General features: G+C 43.0%; 1 protein-coding gene and 1 long non-coding RNA gene across 4 annotated transcripts in view; both read right to left on the bottom strand.

The window, feature by feature from the left end:
• LOC306663869 overlaps positions 1-19,688 on the bottom strand; it is a 408,598-nt gene that overhangs the window by 66,271 nt on the left and 322,639 nt on the right. The window lies entirely within an intron of this gene.
• Positions 1-19,688, bottom strand: part of OSMR (oncostatin M receptor) — a 66,422-nt gene that overhangs the window by 7,555 nt on the left and 39,179 nt on the right. Inside the window, exons 8-13 of one of the 2 annotated variants that reach the window (XM_079144454.1) lie at positions 10,312-10,454; positions 9,830-9,983; positions 6,942-7,018; positions 5,508-5,730; positions 2,408-2,593; positions 1,294-1,398 (exon numbers count right to left, since the gene is read on the bottom strand). In XM_079144454.1, the coding sequence (XP_079000580.1) occupies positions 1,294-1,398; positions 2,408-2,593; positions 5,508-5,730; positions 6,942-7,018; positions 9,830-9,983; positions 10,312-10,454 (888 nt within the window). The remainder of the gene's footprint in view (positions 1-1,293; positions 1,399-2,407; positions 2,594-5,507; positions 5,731-6,941; positions 7,019-9,829; positions 9,984-10,311; positions 10,455-19,688) is intronic. The other variant, XM_079144455.1, reaches the window with a different exon arrangement.

Consider the following 19,688-nt stretch of genomic DNA (forward strand, 5'->3'; position numbering starts at 1 on the left):
TAACTTGCACCAGAAGAAAAAATGGGAAGGAAAAAAAAAAAAAAAAAAACAGATGAAATCTCTTTCTTAGACTTGATTCTGTCCTTGATTTCTAAGTAATGTTTGAAGGAGGACCCCACCGGAGAACCTACGAAGGAAAGAGGAAGGGGAGGAAGAGTCACGGTTATGCTCAAAGAGGAAGCAAGGAACTGCAGAACTCTGGATCCCAGGTTGAGGCAATGAAAAACTACCTAGGTGTCACAAAAAATCTGGGTTCCTTTATTCTGAAGTCTTCTTGGATCTGTTTCCACATGCACTTAGCCACATACGCAGACACACAGGCAGAGGGCACACCTGCTTGCCTCAGAGCCAGCTGTGATCTGTGGATTGGCTGTGGACCCAGTGAAGGCGCCTGAGACTCCTTCTGATGTGCATGAGAGGGTCAAGGGCCAGCTGTGCGGCCTTCAGCCAGCCCAAGACCTCAGATGCCAGAGGAGGTAAATAAGCACTGTGAGGGACAATGAAAATTCCCCACACTGCTTGGGACCGTGGTGGGAGCTCATAGGACGATTTCACAACATATCTGAAAAGTCCTAAAAATTGTAAAAGAGATAAAAAAAAAAAAATAGTTAAGAGAAGTTCAAACCCTTGGATATAAGTATTTCACCTCTAGGGCTTCACTTAAAAACCATTATCATGGATATGGACAAATAGCCTTGATGTTGATATTGTTCCGATGTTGATTCTGATGTTCTGATGTTGATTCAGAAAGGACACAAGAGATTGTGCAATGGAGGAGAGAGGGAAAAGGGCTGAGAATTGGCACTTGGGCTATAAGATACTGAAACTGAATTTTACAGTTTGTTGTGAAAATTCCTATAATCATTCTAAATTGTCCAACATGAGGCACTTTTTGGTCGTGGAAATGATGTGGTTCAATAATGTTTAGTGAAATGGATCAAAAAAGTAATTTACAAACTGCACAGATTAAAATCTCATTTGTATTTAAAAGTGTCTATCTCTAGAGAGAAAGGAATACCAGGATATAAATAAAATATTCACTCTGGCTTTACGTATCTGGGTGTTAAAATTATCGATGACTTCATCTTGTTTTGCATAACAATTTGTAAACCACCTTTGATAAAAATGTCTTACATTTGTATGATTAAAATATAATTTAAAAAATCCAACTCCCAGAACAAATAGAGCCATGAAAATGAAGGGGATAAAATCTTCCTAAACCCAAAGCTAAGAATCTTTGGATGGTTCTGAACCAATTTTTTACAGGGAGCATATTCAATTCTTTAAACTTACCCAGTTCCTGAGAGTATCCTGTTTTATACTCTAGTAAATATGCAGTCTTTTTCGTAGAGATTCCATAAATTCTGAAGTTATATCGTACCCCCGGTCTAAAAGTATCTAGAGAAGAAAAGTCAATAACTTTCAGTAACATGGAATGACATTCTCTTTTGCTCTGAAAAGAAAAAGAATGAAAAAATGAATTTATATTCCCCTAATCCTTTTCTTCCCTGGACCTCTGTGTTTTTCTCCACCATCCTCCATCCTTCTGTTGGGTGGTTGAGTCCCCTGCCTTGCAAACACTTGGCCCCACGGTGTTGCCTCTAACAAATCCTGCAGGGAGTGTCATGAACTATCTTCTCTTGTTAGAACCCTCAAACATGTCCTTATTCATGTGCAGAAAACTGGTGCAGAATCAAGTCAGACACACAAAACCAGTTCAAACTCTCTTTCAATTTTGACTCTCCTTGTAGTTATTGCCTTCTTTCTTCTCATGAAAGCCCAATGTCTAGAAAGCTTTGCTTTTACTTCCTTCTTTCCCCAGCAATCTGCCTCCAGAACCCACCATGGTACTAAAACTGACAGGGAACCCAGACAGCTCCCACACTGTCCCTTAGCCTAGTAGATGGCACTTCCCACCCTCCTACTTAAGCCATAAATGGGCTCCTTGGACTTTGCTAAAGTAGCAGTTGTTAAGTTATAAATCCAATGTGGAGATGAGAGTTCCACTTCTACAAGTTTATTTACATTGAAAGTTGATGATTGACTCCAAATCAAATCTGTTGTAACCATCTCCCAAATCCACATGCTTCTCTGCTTTTGTAAATGCTGTCGGGACAATTGTTACAAGGTCCCTCTTCCACTCATTTGAGATGGCTAATGTAGAGGAACAAGTTCATCAAATCTAAAACTGATCCAAACCTTAGGTCTCCATACTTTGCAAAAACAGCTCAAATCTTAGAATATATTCTTGTAAAATCTGAACTCCTAGCACCCATGCTGAATTTTTGATTTCAAAACTATTAGCTTAGCAGAGTCAAAGCATCTGTGCAGTAGACCAGAAATCCTGGTGAACTCACTTCCATATTACATCTGGACATGCCAGATGTAATATGGAAGTTCTCCTCACCTGAGCTGATGAGTGAAAATGTGGTATTGGGACCCAGTTTCTTCCACTGCAAATTACAGAACAGGTCCTGATGAGGTTCACACCAGTCCACAACATAGCTTATGACGTCTCCAGACTGGGGTTTCCACGATATGAAGAATCCATCCTCTTTGCCGATAATTCTTTCTTCTTCAACCTCTTCTGTTCCTGTGTAGAAACACAAGACTTTTGATTTAATTAATTGTAAGTTTTAAAAAGTTCGTACAGAAGTAAATAAACATGCATGTGAAATGTATCTGCAATACTTTGGGTCTGAAATAGCCCCCAAACGCCTGTGTACTGAAGTGTTGGTCCCCAGAGCGTGCTGCTATTGAGAGGTGATGGACCTTTCAAAGATGAGCCATAGTTTGAAGAAGTTGAGTAACTAGGAAGGTGCACCCTTGAAGAGGCTGTTAGAACCCTGGCTCCTTACTTTCTCCTTTCTCTTTCCCTTCTTCCTGGCCCCCATGAGGTGATCAGCTTTGCTCCAACACACACTATCCACCATGGTATTCTGCCTCACTATAGGCCCAAAAGCATTGGGCCAACTGACCATGAAGTAAAACCCCTGTGAGCCAAAATAAACTTCCCTCCTTATAAGTTGTTTATCTCATGTATTTTGGCACAGTAGCAGAAAGCTGATTAACTCAGTAACTGACTGGTAAGAGCCTATCTCTTCAATGGCCACAGGGGCTTGAGTGGGGCTTATCATGTCCCAGAAAATACACCTGTATTTCACATGTACCTCATCCTGACCCTCTTGAATCCAACCAGACTTTGGCACCTATAACTATTGACAGGATGATTCTGGCTTCTGAGGCTGAATTTTACTATGACCCTTGAGAAAAGAGGGTTTTGTCAAAGAGAAACCAACAAAGAAGACTATAAAATATATGACATTGTATGACCTGCAAAGTCTATAATAATTATTATCTGCTTCTTTACCCACAAAAATTTGCTGAGGGTTGAGGATGCAGCTTAGTGGTAGAACACTTGCCCAAAATGAGCGAAGCCCTGTGTTCCATCCCCAGCGTGGAAAAAATAAATAAACAAATTTTAATTAATTAATTAAAAATGGTTGCTGATCCTTGACCTCAACCCATTGCTGGTACTCCATCTATTTTCAAAAACTACCTGTTGAATGAATGATCGATGCAGCTTTGTTCCCCCACAAAAATGTTAGCTATCCTTGTACAAACTGCTGTTTCTGAGCTATTAGGGGCAGGAATGGAGTAGAGGACCAAAAAAAGAAAAAAACACCAGGTAGGTCCTGACTTGGGTCAAGCAAGGACCAGCATAGGGCGGTGACGTGGCCTCGCTGAACTATCAGTTCTACTGATTTCAAGCAGGGCTATGTTTTGACCCTGAGGCAGAAGATTTTACTCTATTTCCACCAACTTCCTCTAAAATCTAATTTGTACAATTCAAATTTCACTAGGCACGCTGCCTGCCTTCTGGCAGTCCTGATTATTGAACACTGGTGTGAAAGTGTGCGCTACTGATTTTTCTAGGACACCAAACTAAAATGGCTGGAGATACCCAAAGGAATGGATAGCCCTAGGGATGAGGGAAGACCCCCGATGGCTCTAAATATCCTGCCCATGTACTTCCTTCCCTTCCTCCACCAGAGAAACAAATCGCCCTCACACAGAGGCTGACAGTTTTCGCTTTGCTTATTCATACTGACTGACATTGAATCCAAACTTAGGGCTATAACTTAGCAAGCTGCTTCTTGAAAACTGCAGGTATGTTTTGAGAGAGGGAGGTAGAGGAAGTCTTTTTTTAATCATTCACACTCTGGTGTGAATTGGATTAACCTTGTTGATTTTTCTCATCGCACATAAGCCACTTGACACACACTAGTGATTTAAGAGCACAGGCCAGTTAAGGAGGGCTACATGGAGCCTAAGGTGGGAAGGTCTGAAAGTCTGAAGGCAGGGCATGGAAATGGAAGCTGTGGTAGAAACCCACCGACGAGAAGCCTCCTGAGTTGGTAACGGCACTCAGCAGTGTTGTTTGGACTGGCTGCTCATGAGACATTCTTTTATCTACCAGCTCCCACCAGCTACACCCAATGTCCACTTCCCTCTTCTGGCCTTAATGAGGTCAGAATGCAACTCTTCATCTCCTCTCATGGCTCTTCACAAAGCAGTCACCTTAAACACTCCTGGAGTTTCTCTTCTGGAGCACAGTACTAATTGCTTTTTCTTATCTGACACACACTGGATAGTTCTTTTTAAAGTTAAAAAAAAAAAAAAAACAAAAACAAAAAAAAAAACAATACCACACTGTAATCTGGCCCACTTAACCCAAATTTAAACCAGACTTGAATCATTGTTAAAACACAACACGCCCCAGCCTCATAAGCAAGGTCTGGAGAGTTTAACAGCAAGAACTGAAGAGTATCATTATTACAAGGTTCATGAATGACCTTAGGATGTCAACTACCTATGGCCTTATATCCTCATGTGTATTGTTCCATGGCATGTGACCATCATGATTTACTATTTCCAAACTTTTCTGTAGCTGTCCCAAGGAGATTAATATCACTATTGACTTTGCGGCCAAGGTCATTTCTACCTTGTTTGGCTCTTTCACAGGTTGAGGGAGTGGCCAGTTATCATCATTCACTCCATGCAACTGGCAAAGCACCTCAGGAAAAAGGATGCCAGTTCTCCTTACAAGTCCTGGAAGTGTTCCTGGGCTTTTCATGAGTGACAAAGACAGACCACATTTTTTCAACGCCATAAATGCAACTCGTATTTCACAAGTCACAAAGCACAGAAGTGCGACCCTACTTCCTGGTGAAGACTGTCTGTGGGGTTGCACTTAGTTGAATAAGTCTGGAATACTTTCCTGAATGTGCTCCTCTGGCCATGGCTAAGACCTTGTCACTGTGAGGGGCACTGCCCCACTGAAGCCTGTGGACACACCTGACCCCAAAGGAAATGACTCACAGTTTTTGCCACTAGATATTTTCTCTTTCCAAATTCACATCTTCTCAGTCTATCTAATGCTACTTAGTCATACCACCAACATTTTCCTAGAGAATGAAAATGAAAAAAACAGAAAAACAACTCACTGTTTCCAGAGTCTTCAGGGACGATAATCACGGATGCCGGGGAAGTGCCCACACTGTTGTTGGCTGTGATGTGGATTCGGTAAGAACACTGGTCAAGGGTTAGCTTCATGCCCCTGGCAGGTGCAGGAATGGCATGGAGCTCTGATGTGGATGGCTTGTCTAGATTTTCTACAACCACATTATAGAATAGGATCTTGCCATTGGCATGAAGTTTTGAGAGTGGCTGAAAAAAAAATTGATGATTATTTTAAAATGGGCTTTACTTTGAAAGGACGTTGTATAATTATTTTGTCATCTTTTCTGGTCCCTCAGTTGCCTGATACATATGTGTTCACAAACACACACACACACACACACACACACACACACACACACACACACACACACACCAGTAAATTCCAACAATTTAATAGGCAAAATATCATCTTCACCAAGTTTAGAATCAGACATTCTAACCTATAACTTAAGTTAGTGGAGAAGGTGGTCATTTGCACCTGATCCTCAAGATGTAATAGGCCCAGAGAGGAGGTCCCAAGCCAGCAATCAAGAGAAAGGGAGATTCTTTAGCTTGGTGAGAGGGACTTGGGGGCGCAGCAGAGAGGAGAAGACCCATACATAGAAACTGCAGCACCCACAGCCTTTGCAAAAGAAGCCCGAGCCCTGGCCGCCTCACTTGTTCAGTCCGCAGTTCCCTCTTCTAGAAGGTCCTTTAGGCTGCAGAGAATCTCTGCCCACAATCCCAGGCCCAGGTCTGTTCCTTAGGCTCACCCTCCCTAGGACAGACTGTGCTCAGGTATGTGCGTCCCTAGACCAGAGACCAGGAAGTGGCTTTCTGCTTGAGATGTAGACATAACCTGGCTGTCGGAGTGGCAGGTTCACATGTGTGAGCACAGAGGTCCTTGCAGGACATGGAAACTAGAGGTGGGAAGAAAAGCAGGATGGGCTGTGGCTTGGGGCTGACCCTCTCAGCATTACCATGCTTTGGTATAAAACACTCTCACTCAAAGTTCTGAAAAGAAGGCTGGTCTTCCAGGCAGCCAGGAAGTATGTTAGGCCAGAAACCCTGATATTTAATATTATAGTTTTATGTTTGTTTATAACTTTTAAATATAAATAATATTAATATTTAAATATAATTTTTAAAATATGGTATGTGGGTTCCCACATGTACCCTTCCCCTGGGCTCTACAAAGTTAAGGGTGGGCCTGAGTAGAACTTACAGAGAGGAAGGTTCTAGCAATCAGAATCGGCCATCAGTGGCATGGGCTGCCAGGAGAGAAGTAGTGCTAGTGTCAGGACATGAAGGGGGAGCAGGATTCCTCGGTTGGGGAAGCAGTTCCCTTGGACTAGTGCTGAGATCACCAATGTACACAATTTCACTGTGAAGGACACAGTGGAAGCAAATCGGGTTTTTTTTGAAACTGCACCTCTTACCTTCCAGAATAAGGTCACAATATGACTTCTATTCTCTGACTTCACTGTTCTCCAGACATCAGGAGCCTCGGAAGGAGCTGAAATCAACCAAAGGCAAGTTCTCAGGTCATAATGTGTGTGTAGAGTCACTGCTTTCTAAGGCCACAATGAGCACCTGCCCTCCACAGGCCTGCTTCTCGCCCCTTCAGTCTCTGCGATTTCTATCCAATTATCCATAGCCACGCTGTTCACACCTCACTCGGTGCATTTAGTGGGAGTTTAAAAAAGCATCATTTGGCCCTGAATGTGACACCAAACCAGACATCTTTTTAAACATCAAGTCTCAGAGCTTTTTGCAATCATTTTCTAGATCAGTTCTAGGAGGGGCGTTGGGAAAATTCGCACGTGTTGACTTTCCAGGTGCGGGTCACTGCTGCTTGCTTGCGCCATCTACAAAGGCTGCAGTGGAGGAGTATTAGCAGACAGCGTCCTAGGGACAGGAAACACAGGCTCTTCCCTGCATTCCTGATTCCACCTGGCCGGGCCCTCACAGGAGTCACCAGCTGGAAATGCCTCCTCGTTCCCCTCTGGCCCCAGCACCAGTCAGCTGCCTGAGGACAACAGGGCGCCTGCTGCCCAGTTCCTCTGTCACGACTCTCACCACACTGGTAATACTTTGATTCCTTGTCTCTCTGTCAATAAGCTGTGCGATCCCTGGGGCCAGGGGCTTTGGCTCATTTGACTTTAAGACCTCAGCACCTGGGAGCCGTGGTTGGAGCTCAGCAGTACAGTGCTTGCCTAGCATATGCGAGGCACTGGGTTCAATCCTCAGCACCACATAAAAATCAATAAAATAAAAGTATTGTGTCCATCTGCAATTAAAAAGAAAAAACACCCCAAGCATCTGGCTCAGGGCCTGGTACTTAATGGAAATTTTATATGCACTGTTCAAATGAATAAAAAGCAAACTAAGAAGGAACACAGAAAACAACCTGCTTAAATGTCCTGATCTTTTCTTGTCCCCATCCCTCCCTCAACTGATTGGTTGATTGACTAATTGATCATATTGTACTGAATTTACCCTTGCTCATTCAACCTATCATGAGAAGGAATCAGTCTTCTAATCCACATTGACCCTTGATACCTCTGAATAAAATTATTTAAGGGGAATCTCATTCTTACAAAAAATGGAAAAACAGCTAATATTTATATTGGACTCCAAGCTCAATGCCCAATTTTCAGCTGGTTTGTAAATTACTACTCAAAATCAAAGAGTGCTGTAACATAGCTGATAGCACTATGCATTTATATACAGTACAGTTTCTACTGTGATGTCATTAACTCTGTGGTGGTTTTTCTTATGATTGCAATCCACCAAACATTGAGCTTTCCAGCATTAAGCAAAGTGCTATCAGAGGTAAATATCCATAGAGACACAGATTCATCTAATTTTCTTACCATCATCAAAAACAAAGAAAAGTGTTTCAGTTTATTACCCCACAATCTAAAGACCCTCTCCCCTTTTGCCATTTTCCTTTTGCACAAAATTATAGTTATAATGTTAGCCTCAATTTGCAGCAAACAAATAAAAATCCCAAAGCAAAACAACATTATTGAAATTCTTTAATAAAGCACAGCTGAGGAATACATCACAACCTATCAAGAACAGGGCTTCCCACAGCAGGGATCCATGGGGAATTTGTATCCCTTGGAAAAATTACTGGCATCTTGATGGGTGAGAAGCCTGGAAGGGTTGGGAGGGATGCAAAACTCACTAATGGTCATCTCCACGTGTCCATTCTGACCAGCTGCCCTGACTGTGCCCAAATTAGAGCCACTGCTGTAAAATGGCTCTCATAGAATGAGGCAGAGACAGCTCTGCCAAGCTACCCGGAAACAAGAAGATGGAATGGAACACATAGTATAATCCTTCCTTTGGCCATAAACAGCCAGGGCTTGAATAGACATGATCACACAGCTGTGATCACAATACCAAGAGAGAGGACACAAGGAGCCTAGTGCTGGTCAGGGTGGAGCTCTGCTGCCTGGGCGTTGAGTCACAGCTCAGTCACTTACTGACTGGGCCAATGAGGTACTTCACCGCTCTGTGCCTCACCTATTAATAGCACCTGCACATGTAGTGAGGATTAAAAGAGAACAACTGTGGGCACAGAGAGCTTTGTCTGGCACAGAATAGACGTGAACTGCTATGTTATTCTCATGTCTCTGCCTTTCACTAAGGTTGCAAACTGGGTAAGTCTCTTGAATCCCTGGATGCAGGGTTCCTCATCTAGAACACAGGCAGTAATAATACTTCATCATCATGCATTGGAAAGAGCTGGATGCAAGGCCAGACCATCTCATGTCTCTGCTCTGGGACATAGTTATTTGGGGAGAAAGTCCTGTGTCATCAATACTCAGATGCAGAGGCTCCCAAAGCACCATAACTGGAACAAACAACTGACTAATAAAGATTAAGGGCCCAAGTATCAAGATTACATTTCCAAACACAACGTGAAGCTGTTCAATATGAGACCAGTGCTTTCCATGACATTGACACTTCTATTTGACCCCAGTCCTGAATTAAAGGTCTATGCTAATTTACACAGCCCCAGATCCAATGTGCATCCAGCAATAGCAGTGGCTCAGAAACTATTTTAGAAGAATGAAAGGCAAGAAAGAAAATGTATGCTAGAAATAATACTGATGTCAAATGTTTGAGATTGGTGTCTTCCACTCATTAGACATTGACCCCATTTTTTTTTTTTTACATTGACCCAATTTTAAAAGATGGTATCCTGTTTTCATACTTGCCTCTTAAGAGTTTAGTACAACTAAACACTCTTAGGGAAGCCGGCGCATCTCTGGGGTTTAGATCCATGGGTTAAATGCCAGGGGGCTGAACATACCAGCTTCAGGGGTGGTAAAGTTTTCAACCGTCCATTCACTCCATTTCCAGAAGTGCTTGGCGTTAGCACAGCGCACGCGGGCCATGTACTCTGTATCAGGCACCAGTTCCCCAAAGAGGAGCTTGCCATTCACCTTCATGTCAACACTGTGCTGCTTGATTGAAGAAGAGAAGAAAGGAAAAGGAAAAAAGAAGAAGACATTAGCATTGGTGAGCACGTCTCATTGCAAACCCAAACAGGACACAGTAAATCCTGATTTGGAGTAAGACCAGGTCTTCTGCAGGCAATGAAGAAAAAGAAATCCCTAAAGTCTTCTTCCCTTCTCTAAAAATCTATGACTAATGTCTTGTTCCTTTTTAAACAGATGATCCACCCACTGAACTCACAGGTGGATCAGAGTTTGAAGTAATTTTATTCAGCAATCTCCCTGTTCAGGGCATTATGAGGGATGTGGAAGACAGACGACTAAGCAGGGTTCTTACTTGTATCACTTCTCCATCGCCTTGCAGTTCAACCTGACACTGAAGTGTCAAGTAATTCCCAAGGGCATGCACCTTCCAGCTCATCAGGACAGGCGTGGCACCTAATCTTTGAAAACGGACACTGTGGGGAGCCATTGGATGAACTGCCAAAAAATAAATAAATAAATAAACAAAGAAAAGAATTAAACACAGACCCAAAAGAACTTTGGTAAATTGGCAGTTCATCTCTCCACTGAAAAAGTATTTTTTGTTTAAGAACATGGTCAACAAAACCAGACTTACTGACAAGATATAGCATGCCAATTCACAGCTTTTCTCTTTCATCGATTATATTAGATTCTTAGAAAAAGACAAAAAGAAATATCCTTAATAGTCTTAGAATTAGACATAAGCAGACAGATTGTGGAGGGGAGTTAAGACTTAGAGAAGAAAGTCCAGGGAGGAAGACTACAACAGAATTCAGCGTCTAATAAAACTAATATTAATAATGTCAGGTATATAATCCCAAATGTTCAATGTATAACAATTTTCCAGAAAAATGTCACTGATTCCCAAGAGAAAAGACAGTCAACAGGTGACTACCTCTAGATGACCCATATGAGGGCACTGTTGACAGGGACTTCAAGAAGAGCCCCTGAGGTAAAGGTGAGAAGGTCTGAAACAAACAGAAGAGAAAGAGCAACTGTTGAGAGAGAGAGAGAGAGAGAGGGAGGGAGAGAGAGAGAGAGAGAGAGAGAGAGAGAGAGAGAGAAGAAGGAGGAGGAGGAGGAGGAGGGAAGAAGGAGGAGGAGGAGGAGGACTGAAAATATAATACCTAAAATAAAAAACTGACTGGACGAAATTAAGTTCTGAAAAGATTGAAAGAAGCACATTTTGTCCTGTATATTCCACTGAATGCAGTGGGCATAATTCACAGAGTGCTACCTGAGAAATTTGAAAGGTAAATAGCAGCAAAGATATTGGAAACCAGAATTGGAAGTACTACTTGAACTGGAAGGGAGTTTACCTTGTTTCTTACTTTTTTTTTTTTTCACTTTCTTTCTTTTTGCTTTTTTCCCCCTCAGTTCTCTCAATACTTGGCCTTATATGAGGACACAGTAGAGGAAGTACCAGAGTGGGACAGTCAAAGTCCCAGATTTCTGACTGGAGAATCAAAATGAAGAGAAACCAAGAAAGCACAGGAAAATCATGGAGGGGAAGGTGCTAGAGATCGTGACTCCATGGAATTATTCAGGAACTCCCATGCTTACCTCTAATGCATGCCTAGATTTAATCTTACACAGCATACCAAAGACTTTGATTATTGAGCTAACAGACCACTGTCTAGACCACTGTCTAGGTCCCAGGGAGAAACATGCATGAAACAGATTTTTAAGCCACTGCAAAGTCCTTGAAAAGTGAACTGACATTGGAACCACAGCCCACCTTAGGTTGGTTAAAATGCAGCCCAAACCCAACCAGGTTAATTGTTAACTAAAAACTATCAATAACCCCCAGAGGATCCAAACATCTGGGGTCCTAAAACCTAATACTCAAAATGCCCAGGATAAAATCCAAAGAACCAAGAAAACTTCAGCTCATGGGGGAAAATACTGCTGACAAATGGTAATAAAAATGTGACCCATAAGTTGGAATTTTCCATCAAACACTTTTAAGCAACTATTATAAACTGTTTCAACAAGTGACCATGAACATTATCAAAACAAATGGAAAAACAGAAAGCCTTAGTAAAGTCATAAAAGACAAAAAGGGAAATTTTAGACCTGAAAAATATAATCATAGAAATAACAAACTCATGTGGGAAGAACAGTAGCCAAAGAGAGAAGACATGGGAAAGTTCATGATCCTGAAGATAGATCAGTAGAAATGACCCAACCAAACAAGTGGAAAAAAAGAGGTGTTGAGAAGTGAATCAGGCCTTGGGGAGATGTGGGATTATAATAGTAGAAGTCCAATATTTGAGTTCCTAGAATGTGAGGAGGAAAAAATGTGATGCTCAATAAATATTGGCTAAAAACTCCCTAAATTTGGTGCAAGACATAAATCTACAGATTCAAGAAGCTCAGGATAAAACCACAAACAGAAAAAGCAAAGTGTGTATCCTAAACATATTAGAGCCAAGAAGGTTTTGAAGATCCATCAACACAAATTATTCGACTCAAAGACCAGAAAAAGATTGAAAAAAAAATGAAGGGTCTCAAGGCCCTTAAACAATGCAGAAATTTGTGTGTGCAGGTGTGTATACTGGGGATTGAATCCAGGGCCCTACACATGCTAAGCATATACTCTACCACTGAGCTACAACCCCAGCCCAAATAAAAATAAAGTTACAACACTGTCAAAAGTACCAGAAGACGAGAAGGAAGAGACAGGTTCAAAGTAATAACTGAATAAATATTGGTGGAAAACTCCCAAACTGGCGAGTTACATAAAGTTTCCTACTCAAGAAGTTTGGAGAATGATATATTCAATGAAAACTATACCTAGACTATAATAATTTTATAGACCTAAAATAATTTTATTGAAAACCAAAGAGAAAAAATTTAAGCATCTAGATAAACAGCATACATTGTGTACAGAATGATTCAAGGGATTGCACATTTTATAGGGGAAATCACAGAGGCCAGAGGTGATGGAACATCTTGAACTTGCTGAAGTAAAGTCTCAACCCAGAAGTCAATACCCAGAAATGTCAGCTTCAGGAAAGAAGGCAGATAGACATCACCAGATGAAGCAAAACCAAGCATGGCTTACTAGCAGAACTGCTCTAAATGGAGCGCAGACATGCTAAATGGAGAGCTTCAGATCGAAGGGTAAAGATATGGGAGGAAAACTCGGATCTTCAGGTAGGAAGGAATAACAAGAGAAATTGTAACTATCCAGGTAAATATAATACAGGACTGTCTTCTCCTCTTAAATTCTTTGAAGGATGTGTGAATGTTAAAAGCAAAAAGCATAACAGTGTCTGGTGAGGTTTCCACTGTATGGAAGTGTAGCACATAACTATACCCTGCCATGGTGGGACAGTGTAAAGGATAGAGAGTTATTGGGCTTCTATATGTATTGGACTTTTACATGAAGCAGCAAAATATTAAGTTGAAGATACAAGATCAGTTCTCTAGAAGACATATACTGACCCAGTTCTCCCCCCATTCTTATTTCTAGTTATCAAGAATAACTAAAATATTCTGGGAATACAAAATTCTGAGATAAGGAAGCTGCGGGGAGTGCTAGCTGGAACAGTGTGGGCTCTCTTCCAGTCCTTTCTGGAAACAAGATGTCCTGATCAGTGAGTCATATGTCCCTAGGGTATAAAACCCAGGGCAGGCTGCTTTCTGAGGTCCTTCAGCTGCAATGTGAAAAATTCAAAGATGATATTCCAGCTGCCCAGGGCAGCTTTCCTGAGCCCTGGGGGGACTAATCAGCCATGAATTCCAAGACTCTCATGGTCCTTTCTGCTTATCTTTGAGTAACAAATCTACTTCACATGACTTGCTGTATAGGAGTGTGTTCTATCTCACTGGACTCAAGTGGATAACCAGTCAGTGAGCAGGATACAGTCTGACAGAACCATGGTTTATTGGCAAAGTGGGAGGGTTCTCTCATACCTGGCTCAGGTGGAAATGTCAGCCTAGGGGTGCAGGGGATGGTCACACAGCTGGATGATTTATGGGAAAAGGATAGTGAGGGGGACATAGGTTGCTCTCTCTAACACTCATGTGCATGCGTGTGCACACACACACACACACACACACACACACACACACACACACACACAAGCATGTGTTGCATGGACTAAGACAGAAAAAAAAATATATGTAGAAATAGGGATGCTCAGTCACAATTCCCTGTCAGGCACTTATGTTATCTTTTATTTCTGGAAAGCTTGGGCAGTGAATATTCAGATGTTCTCTTAGGCATCTGTTGTGCTTTGGATACAAAGTTTCTCCCAAAAGCTCCTGCTTTAATGCAAAAATATCAAAGGTGAAATGATTGGATTGTGAGAGCCGTAACCAATCCATTCTTCTTTGAATGGAATAAGTGGGTGGGAACTGTAGCCTGGTGGGCTGTGGTTGGAGGGGTGGGTCACTGGGAGCATGCCCTGGAAGGGACATCATCCCCCAACCCCTTCCCTCCCTCTCTCTCTGTCTTTCCTGGCCCCAAGAGCAGAGCAGTGCTCCTCTGCCATGTTCTTCTTCCACGATACGCTCTGCCTCACCTTGGGCCCAGAGCAAGGGAGTTGACTGTCCATGAAATGAATCTCTGAAACCATGAGCCAAATAAACTTCTCCTCCTCTAAGTTGTTATTGTAAGGTATTTTGGTCACAGTGATGAAAAACTGACTAACACAGCATCTGAGAGGGAAGAAAGAAGTCCTCCAGTGATCCTTAAGACATCTGGAAGGGGGCTAACATGAGCACTGCAGCTTGCATAGGAAGGGAGACTCAGGATCTGAAGGACAGATGTGGACAAAAGCCAGGGGAGTCTCCTGCAGCCTAGTGGTGAGTCTGGGTCATTGCAGGCCCAATGTCTCAGGCTGAATAGCCTATAGCTAGGAATGGGGCCAAAGTTTCTGGGTTCCCCATGAGAAGCCAATGGCCCTCAACTCCTGTCAAGATCAAAGGGAAAAGTATGAAATTCAGAATATTCTGAGGTTCTTGGAGATTGGAGCTCACATGAAAATACTTCCAGTCTCCTTACAGGAAAAAAATAAATTGAAGACTTTGGGAGTTTTGGGGGCAGATACAATGATCCATGATGCATATCTGCTTACTGGTAGGGCCCTTGGGTCACTGGGTGTATTATAGATATTGGCATTTTGTTTGCTGTAGCACAGAATGCTTCTTCCACCGGAGTGGTAGCTCCCTCACAGCCGAGAATTCCACAAATAACAGTGGTTGTGCCCACTCCTTCTTCCACCTAAACAGCCATAGTCCTAGAGGGGTATTCCTCAAAAGGAGTACTGCATACTGAGCAGAAGAGATTAGTTACTTCGTTAATATAGGACTTGACACAGAAATGTCACAATGTTACAGCCTAGTCTCACTGGTCATAAAGGTCTCCTGGGCTTTGAGACTAACCATGGACCACTAGAGGTTAATTGCCAAAGCCATTTGGGCTGAGAGCCAAAGAAATATCCCAAATACCATCAAACAAAAATAGCTGGCCCTGCCTGCACCCACTAATAAAAAGGAAGCACAATATCTGCTGATGGGTTTCTCTGGGTAATGGAGACAGCATATGCCCAACCCGGGTGTCCTTTTGCTCCCCTTATTCAAGGTGACCAACAAGGCCATTGTCTTTAAATGGACTCTTTGCAATAGCCTGTTTTGAAAGTCATTCAACAGGTTGGAATCTGGGCACTGCTTCTCAAACCTCTGGAGTCTGCTAGCCAGATAGAATCGCAATCTAAAACCTCCCACTTCCTGATTACAGAATGTGGTAAGAAAAAACTGCCAGGAGGGTGAGCCAGAAGGGTGGATTCTGGACACCTACAGAGTCCAAAGGAAGCCGCCACTTTTAAATGGCAGTTCCCTGCTTGCTGGCAGATAGTGCTGTTTGGAGACTTTGCATTTTATGGTCAGAGTGCCACTTGAGAAGCTAAAACTGCACACTCTTACTTGGGTGCATGCAGATCCCACCAATAGCATTGAACAGGTTCAACAGAGTAAAATTGGAACATTTCAGATCAAGCCCCTCTGGGAACTCGAGAGACCCATAGATTCGATAAATTAATAGCTAACTTTCAGGACCAAGTGACCTGAAAAGCCTGTTTTGGCTCCTCCTATGATTATGTGGAACCCCAAATTCAAAACCATGCTTTCTGATGGCATGGCACAGTTTACCAATAGCTCTGCACTCTAAAAGCAGACAGTATGTGGGCTGTAGCTGCCATCTGGCCAGTGGATGGCCATCTTTGGATTGAGTCTGGACTTGGATGTTCTTCCCAAGAGGCCAAACTTCACACAGTGGCAATGGTCATATCAGTCACCCCTACCACCATATATTGATCCCTTTGCACCAACTCATGGGCCATTGCCTAGAACCTTGCCAACTGTTCAGCAGAATACAAAGGAGTGACTAAAGAATCCACTGTGTAGGGATAAGACGATGGCAATCAATTTCTGCCTAGAAGAGATAAATATGTGTTGCTTACACGGACCTGGTTAGTACCAAAGCGACCCTTAAGAGGAACTGATGGCATCTTTTAGGATACCCCATGAGACTTTACCCTGACCAAGAAGCATCCTCATCACCCAAGCAACACAACAGGTGGACTTTCCATTTGTTATCCACAGGCCAATGGAGCCATTAGACAGTGGAACAGCCGACTCACACAACACCAAAGAAAGGATATCCATCAAGATGACTGCTATACAGGATGGCATCCTCATCTGGCTAGGGCAATGTGGGCATGAAACACTGCACTCTAGCAAAAGGGGGGACATGGCCCTGAAGTGCATGTTGGGAAACACTGAGCTTGGTAGGGGTGGAGGTGGGCCAGGCAGCTGCATCTTAGGCTGCATCTACCAAATTCCAACCTCAGTGTTCCCAGTCATTATTTTTCCTTCATTCCATTAGTGCACATGTCAGGGAGTGGTTTGTGGCTCAGGCACCATAGTACTCCAGCAATTCTCCCCCAACTCTATAACGTGGAGGTGACACTTCCCCAATATGCAACCCCTGTGAGACCCCAAGCAGGTAGAAAATGGGACCAAGCAGTACCAGAGTCCTTCCAGTTGTATGGACATTACCATACATTCCAGGTTTGTATAGGACATTGTCTTTCCCCCTGGACTAACTGACTGAGGCCAGGAGATCTGGATCAGGCAATAAGGGCAATGGGTACCCACAGAGGTAGTAGGGACAGAGAGACTAGGCAACTATACCTACTGGGTCCAATCCCTATCCTATACATAGGGAACACCAAGTCCCCAGGAGGGAAGGGAATGGGACACAAGCCTGTCATCTGCTTTCCCCACAAGGACACAGCAGCAGAGGCCTGGAAGGACAATGCCTTCGTTAGCTCTCCAATCTGGTGTCACTGTGGGTAACCAGGAAGCCACCCTCGGCCTTGTGTCACATAGCAGAGCCACCTCTCATACTGCCCATGGTAAACTACAGCAGTATTCCTGATACCACAATGTTTACCCAAAGAACATGGGCCCAGGCTTACCAGGTGAGAACTGGCTCTCAGCGCAGGGAAAGAAGCCGGAGGTGCTCTGTTTAAACTCCAGGACTCTGTGGCAAGATATCACAACCACAGCCAAAAAACCGTAGTTGGCTAGTGTTAGAAAACACTTGTTTGCCCAGTTAGTTAAGCCCAAATCCCAGGGGTCATCCTAAATTCTCTTTCCCTATTAATCCTGCCATGACTTCCTGTCATAAATCCTATCAGCTCCATTCCAAACTATGCTCCAAATATGTTCTCTTTCCACCAACTCCATTGCTGCAACAGCCCCTACCATCTCCCTACCACCACCCTACCCTTATGGCCCAGCGTAAGGGATTTTTTCTGCACCTAAATCCCATCATGTCTTTCTCCTGATGAAAACCTTCCAATCCAAAAGTCTCATCCTATTCCATAGCTGCTGTTATCTGATCACTGCCAGCCACTCCAGTCTCCTTTTTATCTTATAGTAAAGACACAAGGACATTCTTTCTGCCCCTCAAAACACCCCTAAACTTGTTCCACCCCACAACCTTTTCAAATCCTGGTTTTTTTGCATCATATTCTCTTCCCCTGGATGTCGGCTCCCTTCTGCTCATCCTGCAGGACTCTACTCCTTCAGAGAAGTTTCCCCCAACCATCCCGATGAAGCAGCATCTTAGGCCTTCTGTATACCATTACTTGCATGTTATCCTGTGAACAAGAATTATCAATACTTAAAATTACCCCACTTGTTTACATGTTTGCCACATCAACACGCTTCCCACGGTCACCGTGGATCTCCTCGACACACATTAGCATTTGAGCTTATTAGGAACACTTGCTCAGTTTTGCTCACTCTATGCTGGAAGGTGGCATGGTGAATAAGTTGATCTACAAGACATGTAAGAGTCAAGAAGGTAAAAGGAGGCTGGGAGTAGAAGGGAGGAAGGAGTGACAAATTTAGTTTTGAGATGACCACCTTTGCCAAGGCTTAAAGAACAAGAGACTTCTAGACCTGGTAGGAAGTCATAGCAGTGGTTCAAGTGAGGAGGGTAGTGGATTGGACTAGGAATAATGGCACAGATGGAAAAAAGTGAGTAAGTATAAGACATATTTAGGCAAAAAATAAATAGAAATTGCAGGTGGAGTAAGTGTGAGTGGTCAGAGAGAGAAAAGTGCAAGGATGATTCCCATAACTGACTTGCGGAAAGTTGGATTGTTGGCCATGTCATTCACAGAGATGGAACATGCTAGAACAGGACCAAGTTGGAGAAGGGAGTAATAGCATGAGTTCAACTTTGTGTTTGAGGTGTCAAGAATATACTCAGATATACAAAATTTCAGCTAAGAGAACCTCATTAGTATGCAGGAAGTTATTAAAGCCACAAGCATGTTAGATCTTCCAGTGGGCAAGAGAAAAAGCATATGGGCAAGACTTAAGGTACTCTCTATCTAAAAAGACAACCTGATTTGGGCTCCTAAATAAAGGGCCACTTCTTTATTCTAGTTAAAGGAGCATAGAAAAATCGTTGTTGTGATGGTTCTGTCATAGTTGAAAGCCTTCGGATATGATATCAAATCAAGATCCGGTCTGGCCAATACAAATGCCAGTTGGTAATAGTTGGACCAAAGATGACAAGGGAGATAAAAAAAAGAAGACCTTCTAATAAATTGCTCAACTAGGACAGGATGATGGCTCCCTCCCCCATCCACACTGGATGAAGATTCAGAGAAAACTAAGGAACTCCGCACACCCTTACCTCCACACACACTGGTAAAAACTCAGACCACTGGAGCAGGTATCCCCAGGAGTAAGGAGCACTACAAGCAGCCAAGGAAAACCCATGGAGCCAAAAAGCCTTAGGTGTTCCTTCCCCGTGCCTCTCCCCTGAATTCCCAGGTCTGGTGGAGTGCCATCTAACCTTCTATGCTGCTATGTGAGGGATAAGCATGAAACCTGGAACTGAAGAGCTGTTTGGTGCAGGAAGGAGTGCTTAATTCTGGTTTCCTAGGGTCTCTAGTTACTGATCCTAGCTCATCCCCTGCTGAAAAGACTTGGCCTGGACTATTACATCTTCCCCTGATAAGTATGTTCTGACAACATGGTAAAAGTCCAAGTTGTTGGATACTACTTGTAGGAGAAGTCAGGCGCACATGCCAAAATAACGAGAGACCTGTGCAACAGGAATACAACCACCTGGTTTACAGACTACGATGTAGCAGT

Source organism: Sciurus vulgaris (genome assembly GCF_902686455.1).
Source record: "Sciurus vulgaris genome assembly, chromosome: 6".
Taxonomy (NCBI): domain Eukaryota; kingdom Metazoa; phylum Chordata; class Mammalia; order Rodentia; family Sciuridae; genus Sciurus; species Sciurus vulgaris.